A 17,379-nucleotide genomic window follows, 5' to 3' on the forward strand; every position below is an offset into this window, starting at 1 on the left:
CCCTTTTAAAATAAAAATGGAATTGCTGGCAAGAAGGGAAGGTACAGCTCTGTGTTCTTAACATTTAAAGATGGTTATAAAATGTGTATTGGCTGTTTTTATAATTTATAGTGAAACTGCTGTTGCTTTTAATAAAATGAGACTTCCAGTCAGAATTTCATGATTATGAATGTGAACATTTTGTTATCCAGCTTGGATTTATCCTACAAATAACCATTTTCTAGCAGAACTGTGGCTATATACATAACTTAATGGGATTCTGTCACGCATAATTCTTTCTGAAGTTGTAGTGTTGGACTCAAGCTTGAATACTGCAGGTCCTTGACTGCGGCTCAAGAACTGAGTTAGTGGTAACTTTCATGAATTTTAATTTAATTTTTCCTTAATTCTTAGACTTTTAAAACTTCCTGTAATTCATTATTAGATTTACCGTTTCAAGCGCTTATTTAAAAGGCACCTTAGCTGCAGAAGCAAATCAATATTTACAGTGCATTAGTGCCACAGAGAATTTGAAGCCTTGTGATTAGAGTTCATTGCTGTTTTATCCACTCTTCAAAGAAACCACAGACTTCAAACGGTATCAACCATCATCCTGGAATCAGTGACATTGCATCGGTCCCATGCGTACTTCATCTCGTGGTTTAATTATTAAGTTCCTTTCCTTTGATTTTCTTTTTAATATTTCAAAGTATATCCTCTTCAAATCTATAAATTCAAGTAAACCACAAGATTGTAACCAAAAGTATATTGGTGGAAAAAACTGTTCAATATATTCTTTTATACTGTTGTTTTAATGAAGAGTATCAGAACTACGTTACAATGGTCTCGCAGAATAGAATTGGAGAGGAATGCAGAACTTGTGCTTAATGTAGTGGGAATAAGATTTAATTCTTGGATTAATACCTGGGCCAGTATTGACCATTGCCAAGCAGCATACACCAGAGCAAGCTCCACTATTTTTATAAAAAATAAATTTCCATGTGTTGAAATTTCTGATTTAACTGGGAAACACATAGCTTCAACACATTGGAATTACTACCTTTTATAATTCATTGCATTGAGGAGTTTGTTTAGTAATACAAACCACTTTCCCTTATTTATGAAACCATTTTGATAAAGAGAGACTAGAGTTGATCATGTGGCTTTATATGGGCAGAACATATATATTTTGTATTTTTTTTTAAATTGGAGAAGTTTTCAATAAATGTCCAAAAAAATCTCAGTAACTAACCTCACTAAAATGAAACAGATCATATTAAAGGTGGCATATCAATAAACATTTTGTAGAGAAACTTGGGAATTCTATTGCATAATTAACTTCTTGTGTTGTGAAAAGTCTCTGCTACTTAGTATGGTGCAAACTCAGTTTTTTGCTACCAAGCAAAAGGCAAGGCAGTGATAATTGCTCATTCTGCTCCAGAATTGCTGACTTGAGTTCCAGTATCTTCCTTTCTTTCTTTGTTGGCAATTCAGCTTCTCTTCTTACAGAAGCTCACCCAACTGACCTTTTGTTTTGTCAAGCAATTTAAAGAAAAAGTGTAAAAATACAAGAACATTTTGCTATCACCGTGCTTATATATAGATGTATGAGCATAAGGAGCTAGTGAACTCATGTTTGAAAGTTGTAATTCTCTGTGGTAAGGTGGATAGTTAAGGCAAACAGGATAATATGCTCGGGTTGCTGCTTGGAAGAAATACAGATTGTTATTTTTCACAGAATCACATAATCTTAAGGGTTGGAAGTGACCTCGAAAGATCATCCAGTCCAACCCCCCTGCCAGAGCAGGACCACCTAGAGTAGGTCAGACAGGAACTCGTCCAGATGGCTTTTGAATGTCTCCAGAGAAGGAGACTCAGCAACACATCTGGGCAGCCTGTTCCAGTGCTCCCTCACCCTCACACTGAAGAAATTCTTCCTTGTATTTCTTGGGAACCTCTCGTGTTCCAGTTTATACCTATTGCCCCTTGTCCTACCATTGAACGTCATTGAGGTGATGTCCATCCTTCTGACACTCACCCATGACATTTTTCTTAAATGGCACTACATAGTACAGAGCCACATTCTTGCTCAAGCTAATGTAATAAATGAGAATGTATGTTCAGGGCTAAGCCAGCAGCACGGACACTGCTGGTAGTGGTTGGCACCACCTTCATTAGGTGTTGTGGGGCCACTGCTGGAACTGCAGCAGTTCCACCTTTGCTACAGAGGTCTCTTGCCATTCAGTAGTGTGCTTTTGTTATGTTGGCTATCTGGGGGCACAGGGGAGACTTTACCTTCAGCTGCTTAATGAAACTTGCAGTAGTTGAAGACAAGGCAGTCAAACCCCTCTGTTACAAGTCTGAGTATATACTGAATAATCAAAATCAAAGTAGATTTTTTTCAGAACATAAATACTTTCATGTGTAATTAAAGTCATCTTTCCTGAAATAGTCTTTTAATTACTTCTGGTTCCATTATACACATATATATGTATATACATATGTATGTGTATAAATAGGTGTAAATATATGTATAAAAGAAAACATTTTATTTGCTGGAAATGAATTCTTGTGACTATCTTTGTTATGGCAATGAAAGAAAAAAAGAATTTTAAAAGTAAACAGAAACAGTACAACTATGGAGAAAAATAACATTTAATTTGTTGTTATTCTTATTTAACAGAATGAACATGAGAGTGGCAGTTTCTGTGTTTGGTTTTGTAACATTTGTACAGATCTCATCAGCATGAGTCCTAGTTGATTAAGAAAAAGGATTTTCATACATTTTCATTTGTGTGGCATGACTTACTATATTTCTCACCGTCTTTGTATTGTCATATGAAAAGAGTACTTTAGTGTTATTATACATAGCATTAACATAAAGATATTGTAAAGCTAAAAGACCATTCATTTAACAAACTCCTGTTATTGTGTTTTCCTGCTAGTATTGCAAGACGTGCACCTTCTGCTTTCTTGGGGACTATTTCATCAAAGCATTAAACCATAGTCCTGGTTTTCATTTTCGATTGTCGCCCAGTGTGCCGTTCTCACTGACTCTGCTGCTTATGTGTCATAGCTTTCACCTTTTCCTTTCCTACTTGGCATTCAAGGTTCTCAGTGCAGCAGTAAAGAGAAATACAACTGATAAATCACACCTCCTCCATTCTGGTGCTGAACGGGACATTGCTAAGAGGTCGCAAATACAGGCAATGAAACTACTGTTTGGGCAAAGAGACGATAGATGTGTGGGTATTTGTTGTAGGATAATAAATGAAATTGGAAAAAATTAAGTTGTATTTCAAGAGAAACTAACTTTAATGTGCCATCAAAGTTTCCAGAATGGATTTGACCTCTACATATATTAAAAACCCCTATCTCTTTCCAATCAGTCTACCTGCCTGCTGCATCGTTTATTACTAATGAAATATTTTTCTTCTGTCACTCATGCCAGCTGGAAGGCTAAGGGAATCAGAGTAAATCAGCACAGATCTTGTTTCAGCTGTCAGGAAGAGGCAAAGGAAGAATGCAGAATAGAAAACAGTTACTTCTATAAGTTTTGAGAAAGAAATGGAGAGTGTATTTTAGAAGGCGAGGAGGCTGCCTTTCCCTGCAGAGAGGCTGATGTACAGCATCTCGCGAGCGTGTTAGTGCCCATGCTGTGCCTGTGGCAGTGAGGTAGGGGACACGTTGTCCTAGTCCACCCCTTACTTTGTTGCCAGGCTGTTGAATTTAGGCCTTTGGTTACTTTAAAATACCTGTAAGCCACCTTAGCCTCTTAGTTGTTCAAGCATAATGCTGGGTTTTTTTTATTTTACAAAGCAATCAATAGATGGTAGTGGTGCTGTTTGTACTTGACAAGCCAATGAGCAGTGCTAGGTTCAAAGAGTTTGGTTTTACCCTCATTTTCTCCTCCTGTGGCCAAGTGGCAAGGCTGTGGTTTTGAGAAAACAGACCTTGTCCTTGAGGGAGCTATGCTGAGGTCAGTAACTCCTTACTTTCTAAAACCACATTTGGTCGAAATCACCCATCCAGAGCTTGAAAAAATATTTTTTCCTATGTGAAAAACATTTCAAATCTAGCCAATGTTTATTTACTGTCTGTTTTATTCTTCAGATATGCCTCTTCATGTCCGACGTAGTAGTGACCCTGCACTGATTGGCCTCTCAACCTCTGTAAGTGACACAAATTTTTCTTCAGAAGAGCCTTCAAGGAAGAACCCTACAAGGTGGTCCACAACAGCAGGCTTTCTCAAGCAGAACAATCCTGGCGTGCCCAGCACTCATGAAAGAAAGGTATATTTCTTTTCCCTTTTTATCCAATAAATGACAAATGTGCATCAAGACTCAAAAATGGATTTTGAATTGTTGTTTTGTTCTTTGCTCATCTGCTCCTTGTTTAAACTTGTGTTTTCTGACCTTGTCCGCCAAACCCCAGTATCAGAGGAGTTTTTGAGTCCCATATGTATCCCACCCTTTGGAGACTCTCAGTAATGCCCACAGCAGCTATTCTAAAAACTTGTTTTTTGCCATTAACAGTAGATGAAGCTCTGATTATTGCTCTGTAAAGCGAGGCCTATATGCTGCCGTGTATTTTCTTTGAATGCAAATAGGCCCTGTCTGCAATGATTTTTACTGATCTCCGTAGAAGTCCTAATGTCAATGAATAACCTACATGTCCACAGTTGGTCTGATCTGTCATTCTGACACAGCATTGCTAGTTTTTACTTTGAGCCACTAGTCAAGTAATACAAAGCACAAATTGCAAATGCGCTCTCTCCGTGATAACATTCTTAAAATTGAAACAGTGAAATGTAGAGTGTGTATTTTTGCCATTGTTTTTTCAGTATTATTTCAGTATCTCTACATGAATTGCATTATTAGTTAGAGAAATCAGCAGGAAGCTCTCTTCTCAGTGCATTATTGAAAGAAAATTGGACGAAATACTCCCTTTTGTTCAGCCCCTGACATTGCCCGTAATTATGATGGTAACTTGCAGACAAACCCAAGAGGAAAAACATATGTATATTTGCCAATAGAAATGAGTCCCATCCCTGGAAGTGTTCAGAGCGAGGTTGGATGGGGCTTTGAGCAGCCTGGTCTAGTGGAAGGTAGGGGACTAGAACTAGATGATCTTTAAGGTCCCTTCCAACCTAAACCACTCAAGGATTCTGTGATTTTAGAAGAAAGCCATGCTTTCAGTTACCATTCTGACTGCACAGCACAAAATCCTGTTGGAAAATAAGCAGCTTATTGTAACTAATTTATTTTTTACTTCTTATAAATTCTGTGTAGTATAAATGCAAACTCAGACTTCAGCCAGGACGCCCACACCCAAAATAAAGAAGTCTTCGTATGCTCCTAATGAATAAAGTGTCTTTGGTGGGCTTTTGATTATTTCAGAAACATCTGTAAAAGGGCAGTGCTCATAGGCTTTGAGGTCCACATTCTTACTAAACACGGTAACGTTAGGTCTCTACCTGATTGGGATTCCAGATAAGTAATGGTATACTTTCTATCACTTGTGATGGTGTGGCACAGAAGTGCATGTTGTTCTGATTTGGAGATGAAAATTGATAATCTAATCCATTTGAAGTCTTAACATTTTCAGTTAATTTTTCTGAAATCATCATGAAACTGTACCTCATTACTCCACAAGCATAGCTATGGAGGGCTTTACATGGCATAATCAGATTTCTTTGAGTGTCTGAAGTTAGCAGAAATTGGAGGGAATTGAACAACAGCCAATCTTTCACACTACTTTTCTTGCATCATTAGTTGTTCAGCATGTACTTGCTCTTGATTTTTGTGAAAATATTTCATGTCTACTGGAGCATGACGACCAAACTGGAAAAGAATGCATGTGATCTCATGTAGTGCTGGGAAGCAAGGCACAAGAGAACATTAAATCAAGAGTGGAAAGAGCTAATGTAGGTTAGTTAGTACAATAGATACTGACAATTTCTTTTACCTTATTTTGCACAAATAATTGCTTGTGCAATGTATGAATTCATCCTGAGTTGATTTGTGCTAAACTGTTTTTTTTCTGTCTCCAGCATTTTGATTTCTTCATGTGAGTCAAGATCTTATAGTGAATCTTGTTTTGTCTAGGAAAGTGTATTAAGAAATCTTCTTTTCGTTCCCAGTATTAGCAACAATGTCATTTTCAGTACCATTCTAAAGGTGCATTTTTGAGTCTCTGTCACCAATCACATATTGAAGTATTAACATTGAATTTTTACAAATGTATTTTGCTTATTTGAAATGTAACAAATGCTCTCTACTTATGTTAGGTTGTTTTCTTCAGCTACACAGATAACAAGAAGAGATAGCTGTGCTTTGTTCCAGACTGTTTCATTGATTATAGATGACACAGACATTTCAAGCAAAGCAATGAGAATAATCTTAATTTTCTGCTCAGTGCATTGGGCTTGAGCACCCATATATCTTTTGTGGGTGGTTGGCACTACGTAATGTTTTCACTGCAGTTCTCTCTCTTGACAGCACAAGAACATATGTTCTTGGGCTGAGATTTGCAGCGCAGTTGTAGATTAGCAACTTTGCCCCAGCAGTATCTTTGCAGAAACAAGAAAAGGGTTTCTGGGAGAGTTGCCAAAAGCTTCATCCACCTACTGACTCTAAGAAGTGACATTACTTTCAGCTCGTCACCTCTAAAGAGAAATAATTGACAGGTAGAAACCCTGTCCAATTTTTGGAGGAATTAGCTGAGGAAAACTGCATGTATCTGGCAGAAGGGATTTATTTCTCGGGGGCAAGCAAGAGAAGACTCCTCATTGGTGTTTGTTTCATTTTGGTAAGAAGTACTTGGAATGGCAGGAAAATGGGCAGATGGCCAAACTGAGATGAAATGAAGGAATGGGAGTGCTGCCATGCATCAAAGGCTGTGAGGAGCAGGACATATGCCAGTAGTTCTGGGTGAACAGAAAGGGAAAAGGGCACTAGGGAAAAGGAAAAATGTGGCATGCTTGAAGAATATAGTGGAAGAATCACAGAATCATAGAATGGTAGGTGTTGGAAGGGACTTCTAAAGATCATCTAGTCCAACCTCCCTGCTCAGGCAGGTCTGCCTAGGTCACACAGGAACACGTCCAGGCAGGTTTTAAAAACCTCCGGAGGAGACTCCACACTGTCCTGGGCAGCCTGTGCCAGGGCTCCCTCACCCTTACAGTAAAGAAGTTTTTCCTTCTGTTTAACTGGAAGAAAACATAGTTCTACCTGTAGTTATTATGGTAGATGAAGCAGGACATTAGGCTCTCCTGTGTCCTTAGGGAAAGGAGAAAATAACCAGGAAGGGTTGGTTTGGAGGGGCCTGAGTAGGTCCTGTGAAGGTTTGAATGTATGTTGAACTTGAGATGCGTTTCTGCTAGAGTAAGTAGGATGTTTTGGTATGAAACCCGTGCACTAAACTGGATGTGCTCTCTTATTCATTTTTCATATCATCACAATGTAAAGAAACTTTTTTTTTGGTCAGGATAACACAGCACACTCTGTATCCTTAGCATTGGAATCTCAACCATTTCTGGTTTCTGTGCTGCTCACCTGTAAGATGACTTGAAACCAGATGTTCTGTGTCCCAAAGAAATTATTTATTTGAAGAACTACTATTATTGTTTATTTAAAAGTTACTGTAGAGTTAGTAACTCTGCTTGGCTAGATAGTTCCTGACCGCATCCTTCTGTATCCTTCCCATGAGTGGTCTCAACCAAATGATTAGATCTCCTTATCTGTGCAAGTATTCACAAAGCTGGCTCATGATTAATAGCAGCTATAGTAGGTAAATTAACTTCTTGGGATTTTTAAAAATCTGGATATTAAAATAACTTTCAGATACTTTTTTTTGTAGGTGTGAGAGGCATATCTGTATTACCTAATAACTCACAGCTTGACTTAATCCTGTCTTTTCCTTTCTTGAGCCATTCTAATGAAACAAGAAGAAATCTCTTAGTAAAAACATCTTCTCAAATGCCTGCAGTAATACCTGATTTGGAAGCTGTAATTTTGTTTGAATTGTCTTGCACTGTGCAGCTGCAGAGATTGTGTGCAGCTGAAGCATGTCATGTGTGATTTTGTCCATTGCAGTGAAATGTTTTTTGATATTGTTTTCTGAATAACTGTTAAATTTGAATCATCTCCTTAATAATTCAGTACCAAAGCCTATTGGCTTAACTGTCTACCATTAATAGGTATGTGCTGCATTAACAAAAGTCACTTTGCTCTTAGATGTTTATGTTAATTCATTGGAAGAGTATAAATGCAGGCACCAGTGCATCTTATAACAATGAAGAATTATCACATATATTTTTAGTGTGTTTTTTAAAAAATTTGCATCTTGATTTGTGATGAGGAATTGTGTCATTACACATTAGTTATCTGCTTTGATCCTGCTTGTCAGAAAGACACAAGGCTTTCTAGTTAACCTACCTTGCTTAACGCAGGGATATACCATGGCTAACTGGCTTATGAAAAATTTCCCACTGTGACTGTTCTGAATTTGATTCATATATTGTTGCATCAGAAATAACAGCATTGGTACAGCAGAAAGAAGTGAAAATGTACAATGAGGAGGAGAGCTCAAGAGAGAGCAAAAATGATTGTGTACAGGGCTTCTATGCCTCTCTCACTCCTGGGTTCACCCACCTGGAGCAAAGCAAATGGCATGCAACGTGCTCTGTGGGGCGGATCAGCTACAGCAAACACATATCTGACTGTACTTGGCATATCATGTTTTAAATTGTTTTTTCTTCTCTTTTTGCCTTTGCTGTTTAGTCAGCAGCCAGATTTTTTTGCTTGTTTGTTTTTAAATGAGTGTGCCCATATATGTATTCAGAGGTTGAAAATACCCATGCCTCGTAGGAATAATTATTTTTAGGATGTGCTTTCTTCCTGCTTCAAAACCCAATCTTTTGGGGCTCTGTGAACTGCAGAGAAAGAATTTGAGATTGTATGGGAGCGTTCTAAATCTTGTCTAGTGTCAAGTCTCTTACCTGTAAAGCATTGTGTTTCCTACATATCTTCTGACAGGTATTTTTACTGTTCCTATGGGTTGAGACTGATGGATACAAATTTTCAGACTATTGGATTGTAGGTTTTTTTGTTGATGTGAAGCATGCAATGCTTTCTTATCCTCTTTGTAAACAGAATTAAAAAAAAAATATCCCTCTAATGAAGTATATCTAGGTAGGAGAAAACTATGCATGCATTCTATGAAAATCTTCAATAATGTGCCAGGGTCTAAATCAGATTTAAAGTGAAAATTAGTTTCATTTAGCTTTTGAGTCTTTCTAAACATAGCTTAGTGAGATTTGTGTTATCACTGTCACCAAAGATACAGGATTGCAATAGATTTTAACTATAATTCACAGAATTGAAGTGCCCTGTACTAGAACTATGTGCTTTAGTGACATTTTATATCCAGGGAGTTTGAATTTCAGAGTGTGAACTGATTAAATTGACTAGGGAAGACTCTGGACTAGAAGACTGAGCATCATTCTGAGAACAAGAGACTAAAGTGTTGCTAGTGCTGCTTGGGAAACCGTTCTTTGTTTTGTATTCCTGCAGAAGGGAGGTACCAGAAGGTGTGTACCAGATGAACATGTTGGTTAACAACAAAATCAGCTAAGGAGAAGTACAGGGTAAATGCAAAGAGACTGGCATTATGATAGGTTTCAGACCTGCACAATGAATGCAGCTTTCTGCTTCCAAAATAAAAAAGCAATGTTTTAAACAGAAGTTCTGAAGGGTTCAATAGGCATGAATATTTCTTCAGGTTTGTTTGAGTACAGCTTTTCTTTTTTCACTGAGACAGCATGGCTTTTGTCATTTCAGATGTGATTTCACATAGACTGAAAGGAAGGGAGAATGACGGCTATCCACAGAAAATTAAATAGTGTTTTAATGAGGAAAATGTTATTATAGGAGAGAGAGTCACAAAACAGAGAGTTTTTTAAATGGAAAGTCAAAAAACAGAAGTTACATGGATCAATTTTCTTTGTGATTGTGACTTGTTGCTGGCAGTTTGTCACGTGATGATGCAGTACTTCAGAGGAATCAGACTTAAACAGAATGCAATATAAAATAAACATAGTATGTGTTATTTTTGTCCTGAGTAGTGTGTAAAATTCATGACTTTGACAGAATTACCAAACAGCTGAGGTTGGAGCGTGCCTCTGGAGATTGTCTAGTCTAACCTTTCTGGTCAAAACATGTTCATCTAGGTCAGTTTACTCATGTCTGTGTGCAGTTGGGTTTTGAGTATATTCCTCTCCAAGGACGGAAGCTGCACCACTGGGCACCTCTTGCAGTGTTCAATCACCATTATAGTAGGAAAGTTGTTCTGTTTTTATAGAATAACTTGTATTTCTTTATGAGCCTATTGCTTTCTGTGCTTTCACTGGATACAATGAAGAAAAGTCCGATTTTCTTTAGCAGAGCAAATAGTGATACTTTAGTGCAATTAAAAAAAAATCTGTGTGAGAGAACTCAAGATTCCTGACTTCCAAAGTGTGAAGACAATTAAAATATTTCTCATAATCAGCAGCAGGTTGGGAATGAGAGGCATAATGTGAAAAATCCTTGCCTAATGCACAGAGAAATAGCAGCCAGTGTGCATCACGATGCTGTGCTATTCTGTTTGCTGAATACTGTGTACGTGCACAGGATTCAACTCTTGGCATCCAAAAGTCAATCATGACCAGCTTGGAAAAAGACAACAACAAAACCAAATCCAAACTGAAGGTGTGATTTTCTCTACCTCTTTTGTTGTTTTACCTCTTTTTGCTCTGAGTCATCCATTTGTAAAAGCCTATCTATCAAATTTCCTTTCTGTGCTCCAAAAGAGACAGAGTATTAGTGCAGGGTACTAGAGAGATGCAAGGGCTGGTGATTTTTTCCCCTGTTTCTTCTCTGAAGCTGAGGAGTTCTGCTTGTGGCTCTCAATCTTTGTTCTTCATCAGTAGTGTAGGAGGAATGTGTATTTTTCTCCCAGTGCTATGCTATCCCATCTCTCTTTCTGTGTGATGGGTGAGCAGTGTCTGGGTGAGCAATGTCTGGTCCATAGGTGAGGGGACACAGTGCTGCATCAGAAGCTGGGAGTGCCAAGTAGGGTCTAGATGAGCAAGTCCCTTAATAGTGATGAAGTGAAGTGAAAATGGAGTGGTGGAATGCACACAGGTTGTTTTTCTTTTCACTTCACTACATGTGCTATACAGCATCTCTGTGTGAGAGGCAATGCAAGCTATACTGAAAACAGAAAGCTCTCAAGTACATGGTATGGGATAATTGAAGTTGTAAGGGATGACTGACTTTTCATCTGCCATTTGTCTAAGTGAACATGGACTTTGCAAATTCCTATGTTTAAATGTTCAACTATATATTTTTCATTTTTTTATGTTCTTGCAGCTCTCCTTGGGTTTGAGGCTGAAAAACTTGGGGCCTGAAAGAGTTAACTGGTAAAAGAGTGATAAAAGACTTTTAGTTTTGTTTCCTTTTTTTTTTTTTTTTAAGAAATAAAAGTTGAATGCTCATGTTTAGTGATTTCCTTTTTTAAGTTTAGGAACATTGGCAATAGTTGGATCTGGGTTTTGACCTGCATTTATCTATTTAGTTTTAACCTACAACTGTGCATTTACAGTATGCACTTCTGGTTCCAGAGTTCCTGCAGATTCATATATTTATCTGTATCGTTTTCATATTATTAAGGTTCTGCATTGGTGCAAAGCAGGTTTGGAGTTTGGTTCATTGTGTAGCTAGCAAGAAAAATAAGTTTGAAGTACAATCCAGGTTGCAAGTTGCCCTTCCTTACAGTGTTCTGACATGAGCCTGCATGATTTAAACAGTGATTATTTAATCCTTTTTTTTAAACTGTATTTGATGTCTTTTAAAATGAACTTGTGTCATCTTGCAATGAATACTAATCACGCAAGAAGACAAGGAAAGACAATCAGGCAAAGTAGTCTCAGAATAAAATTCAGACCCATTTGTGAAACTCATCTGTATAAAGGAGTAGTATGGCTGGGGAGAAGATGGTTGGCTGTAAGGAGTGGGGGAATTCAGCCCCAGTAAATACAAGATTTTAAACTGGGAATGCCTAGTCATCTCCTGGACTCATTTTTGTTATGACTAAATTTGGAAATGAAAGAGATATCACTTAGCCTGATTTTGTTTCACAGCATGACAGAAAGGAGATGATAATTCTGTGCTACTGCCCAGGGAGAGTAGGGGGCGGGGGGGTGTTGTCTCTTATGAGCTCTTCAGCTCATGTATAGAGATGTCCAACTTGAGAACATTGGCTGCCAGGCACATAAAGTAAAATATAGACAAAATCTGGACAGAAACTAAAACTATAAGGTGGAGAATGATGGGGAGCTGGTCAGTGCTTTGAGATTGCAAGGAGCCAAAGGTGAGGATAGTGCTGTAAACTCAGATAGTAGAGAAACCCTCTGGTACAAGCCACCCATCTGGTGGCTTTGTAGAAGAGGCTTTGAGCCTTTTCTCACAGACCACAGGGGTGATTCTGTCCAAGGTCTGAAATGAATTTGTAGGTCAAATGAGTTGTTGGATACTTTATTGGGAGACTTGTAGAGCCCCCTCTATCCGTGTTGCTAAATAGGGAGGGGGTCAGTGGGGCAGGTAAGCACTGGCAGAGAGAAGGAGCTGTGAAGCCGCAGCCAATTGCCATGGGTTTGGGGCATTACCTTCGTGCTTCTGACCTTAAATCATTGCTCTTCTCCATGCTTGTCAATATAATGAAGAAAGAGGAGGGGGAAAAAAAGTTTAGTCTGCGAAGACAGAACAGTCTCCTGGGCTCCTTTCTTCATTTCAGGATTGTGGATGCAATTTACTAAACATTGCGTTGCACCTTTTTAGAGGTATGGCCACATGAAAGCATCTGTCCAGCACTTAAAAAGATACTGATAATGGTTTATATCCTTCATTTTAAAATCTAAATATAAGATCTTTGTTAAATTTCCTGTATTCCATTATTTCCTGTTTCCATTAGCTCCCCAAATGTATTTAATATTAACATTCTGTTTGTTAAACCCCATTTTTAGAGCATTCTTAAATGTTAGCCATGTTTTTTCCCTTTTGCAAGTTAATTTCTTGGCTCTCTCAAAGAGTCAAATGAAGTGATGTTGACATTTAAATTAAAGAAACAACTTTACAAATGCTGTTTCATCTAAATCCAGACTGACACGAGGCATTGTATAAATGTAGGTACAAAAGCAAATATCTGGTGAAAATGGCAGGATTGTACATATTTATAGTATGCATTTAAACAGCCCTATAGATTCATATATAGCTGGATATACATAGAACCTCTGTAGAGGCCTTTGAAGTGGCACAGCAAAAGAGAGTATTTCACTTTTAAGGAAAAAATTGGAAAAGGAAGCTAGTTTCTTAGTATAATATGTAGAAGAATAAGAACTCTAGCTTCAAGACATTTTCAGTTAACTGGTTCATTTGTTTTCTTTAAAATGAAACTATGGAAACCCATGCTATTTTAAAGAAGCTTACAGAAATAATGTCCACCTTTTGAATGATAATTACAAATTATCCACTGCTGTATGTTATTTGGGTTGTTTTGCATTGTCTCGTGTGAGATTTTATTGTGAGATTAATAAGTAAAGAGCAAGTGCAAGATACTATTTCTTTCCTGTCCCTTGGTCAGAGAAATAACAATATGTGCTGCTTGGTAATCTCTGGCTTTACATATATATGTGCAGGGATCATGACCTTTTTGATTTTTCTGTTGTAAACAAGAGAGATCATCAGAATGTTTTGGATAGACAGTCTCATGTTTTTGAGTTTGCTATTAATTTAGCCCATATTCTTTGACACTACGTATTTAAATATAACACTGCATGCATAGAAAACTGTCTGTTCATCATGGCCCCTAGTTATTGATTTGTATTTTTTAAGGTCAGACCTTGCTTGTCAGTTAAAGGATGACATGGAATTTGGGCATCTAGAGAAATTTTTGAGCCTAAGGTGACAGAAATTAAGCAGAACACTGGCTTTTTGATTGCCTTTTTCCTCATTGACATCTAATGAGCTATTGTTGATGCATAACACGTTAATTCCATTCGTGGAGCTGTAGAGGTAGTTGTTTCTGAAGACTAGTTTTTCTGAAAACATCAGAGTGACTACACAGTGGTCATTCTTCTCATGTATTTTCATCATAAATAGGATATCCAAGTTCTTTATTATACTCTTAGATTTGTATCTTCTGCATCTTAAGGGAGTTTTTACAAGCTCCTGGGAATGACCCATGTTCTGGGTCAGAGCTGAGAGGAAGTATGAAGCTGCCAGAATTCCTTAGCATGGGAGTTCTTTTTAACTTCTTGGAGAGTGGCCTAAGATCAAAGGTTTCTGGTACTGGGTGACTGGAACGAGTTCCTTCTTTATGTGTTAAGTGGCTGGGATGTATTCATTGTAGCTTGGGGTACTGTAGCTTCTGGAGTTCTGTTGTTCAATTAACCTCAAAAAAACCCAGCAAGCTTTAAAACTATAGACTGAATCTACTGAGAGGGAAAGGAAGCCTATGTAAGCAGTAATGTCCATTTCTTACTGTATGTGTATGTTCATAAAGAGTGACTAGTACAACTAGTTTCGAGGCAAACTGTTGAAATTTGGTAAATTTGTTAAAAAGCTGATGATGAACAGACAGAACAGTTCTAAATCTGACCTCTGTGTAAGAAGTTTTTTTTTTAAGGAAATTTCTGTTTGTTCAGTAAATCTATTGTGTTAATTCATATGCTATATGTAATGTGTTTTCTCTATAAAACAGGGATATTTTTTTTGAGAAATGGGGATCCAATTGGTCATTTATTTGTCTAAAGTTTAGTTAAAAAAAACCCAACCAAACACAAAAGCCAAATCAAAGAAAAAACTCCAGCAATCTGTTTACTAGACCTGCAGACAGCACTGAAAATGAGTATAGGTGTATATTGCTGCATTCATAAAGAGATGTTTGCATCAGACAGAGAGGTTTTTACGTAAACTATATGAATGGTTTGTTAATTACAGCTTTTAGTATCCTGAGTGACACCCAACTATTCAGGGACTAATATGGACCTAGTGGAGCATGAAAAGAAAGAAAAGCAGCTTTTATAGTGATTCAACAGCAATAGATGCACTCATAGACAAGAACTTGCCCAAAATCTGTCAAATGAAATTATAGTGTCAAAAGATTAAATGAAGTCTTGTCTCTCATCAACATGGACAAATCTTGTCTCAATTTGAGGCTATCACAAGGAATCAAACGCAAGCAAACGAGAAGCCTTTCCCAAAGTGCAATGTGTACAAAAAAAAAGGATAGCAAAAAAAGGCAGTTCTTAAAGTGATCTCTCTTTGTTAAGATCCTAAACAAGAGGTGTGCTGTTTGCTGTGGAAATAATTAAAGTGAAAATTTGGTTTACATATTTGAATATACTTTCAGATGAGTACATTGAAGAGGTCTTCAGTCTATTTTATTCCTGTTGCATTGCTATCTAGTATTAAAAACAAAACCAAATTAAAATATAGCAAAATTTACCCCACTTTACATTAGGTCATACAGTAGGTCAAAACAAAGGGAAAACCCCAACTTCTTCAATATTTGGAATGTGGCCTAGTGGCAAATGAAGTAACAGGAATATAACTGTGACTGCTGTGTGGAGGATGTTCTGGTTGGGTTAGTGATGCTGGGAGTCTGTAGGGGGTATAACTGTGGGTTAAAATCATGAGTGAGTTTATGCACTGACATCTAGTAATTGAAGTACACAAATCATGCTAATGCAGCATTTCATCTACAAACTGCAAAGTCTTTGATGAGGAACTTGTTATATATTGCAAATCATCTGAAATTAAAAGTACAGCAAAATTGCTTCATTTTTCCTGTCCCCTTTCACCCAACCCTCTAGTGAAGCCCCGCAGGGACACCACACTGAACTAAATCTTAAGGTTTTAGATCACGTGTCCTCGTTAAAAATACTGCGAAATGCTGCCATTAAGTGTCACAGTAATATTGTGACTTGGCAGTTTTAGCGCTATATTGATCAATTTCCATTTCAAACATGATAAAGTTGACATGGCCAATGGTCCCCAAAGATTTTTGGGAAAGAAATTTAAAAAAAAAAAAAAATTAGAGATTTTAATTGTAACTGATGATGCATGTCAATTGTGGTCCCAGGAGGGCTTCCAGCTGCAGCTCCAGAAGAAATGAGAACTCACTGTGCAATCGTTATGGCTTCTGTACCATAAAACCTTGTTCTTTATGATATTGAAGTGAAAAACAACACACATTTTTTCAGTTGGATGTTGGGAGCGTGTATGCTCATGCTAGATCATCTTGAATACAAGTAAAACTTTGTGGGTTAACATTTTTATATTTTGCAAAAAAAGTACTCTAATATAAAATTACATATAAAACAATAGCAAACAGCATTGCAACTGGTTCAGTAAATCCCAATGTCTAACCTGCAGCAATGTGTTTTTCACCTCCACTTCTGTATCACCACTGCTGCCTTTGAATTAGATCTGCCAGTAGCAGTGATGAAGATGCCTGCACAGGTGGGGTTTGAGATAGACGGCAGCATCTTAGGGTTTTGTTGTGTGGCTGTCTGTGAAATGAACTGTATGTGAAAGTGCTGGTCTCACTGCTCCTGGTCTAACTTAGTGCTTGCTGCAGTGCTGTCATTTGTGAGGTACAGGGACAGCTGTTTGACAAAAAGCAATGACAAAGAAAGGAGGGGAGGACTTGGCCATGGCCAGTTGTTTTTCTAATGTTTTGCTGTTTGGCTGGCACCAACACCATTCTTTGTGTGACTGCAGCGCTGGTAACGTATTTTATTCCACTCTGATAATTATGCTACTTTGAGTCTCTGAGCAGCACTGAGAAACAGGTTACAGGAACCATACCTCTCTACCATTCCAGCTTTTACTTCTGCTGTAAGGAAAATTGCCAAGTGACTTTGACTTTTGTGTAAAATGAACTGGTAAGGGTCTTAGGAGGACCTTCTACAGAAGTGGACTACAGCAGAAATATTTCAATAGATGGGATGAATATACTCTTCTGATCAGCACAGGTAGTATTAGGAGTAAACTCCTTGCAGAATTCTTGACATAAGTGTAAATGCACCAAACAGAGGCCAAATTTAACTCTTTTAGCTTAACTAATTGAATTCCTATTGTGTGCTGTGGCATATAGGACTTTTTACAGCATGAAGTTCCAACAGAAGCTCTTAAGCAATGATTGTCATTCATGATTCGTATCAGAAACTTAGTGTTTGAGAGATTGTAGAACACCACATGCCATGATGAACTTGTTTTCCTTCTGTTTTGCTCTTGCAAACTGCTCCGGTGCACAAGTAATGGATGATGTGTGGAGACATTTTTGTGTAGCTTA

General features: G+C 37.7%; 1 protein-coding gene across 12 annotated transcripts in view; it reads left to right on the top strand.

Annotated features, from left to right (window-relative positions):
• PARD3 (par-3 family cell polarity regulator) overlaps positions 1-17,379 on the top strand; it is a 453,311-nt gene that overhangs the window by 179,710 nt on the left and 256,222 nt on the right. For all 12 annotated transcript variants that reach the window (XM_061996551.1, XM_061996556.1, XM_061996554.1 and 9 more), the window contains exon 4: positions 4,093-4,271. In XM_061996551.1, coding sequence (XP_061852535.1) covers positions 4,093-4,271 — 179 coding nt within the window. The remainder of the gene's footprint in view (positions 1-4,092; positions 4,272-17,379) is intronic.

This window comes from Colius striatus, chromosome 5 (genome assembly GCF_028858725.1).
Source record: "Colius striatus isolate bColStr4 chromosome 5, bColStr4.1.hap1, whole genome shotgun sequence".
Lineage (NCBI taxonomy): Eukaryota > Metazoa > Chordata > Aves > Coliiformes > Coliidae > Colius > Colius striatus.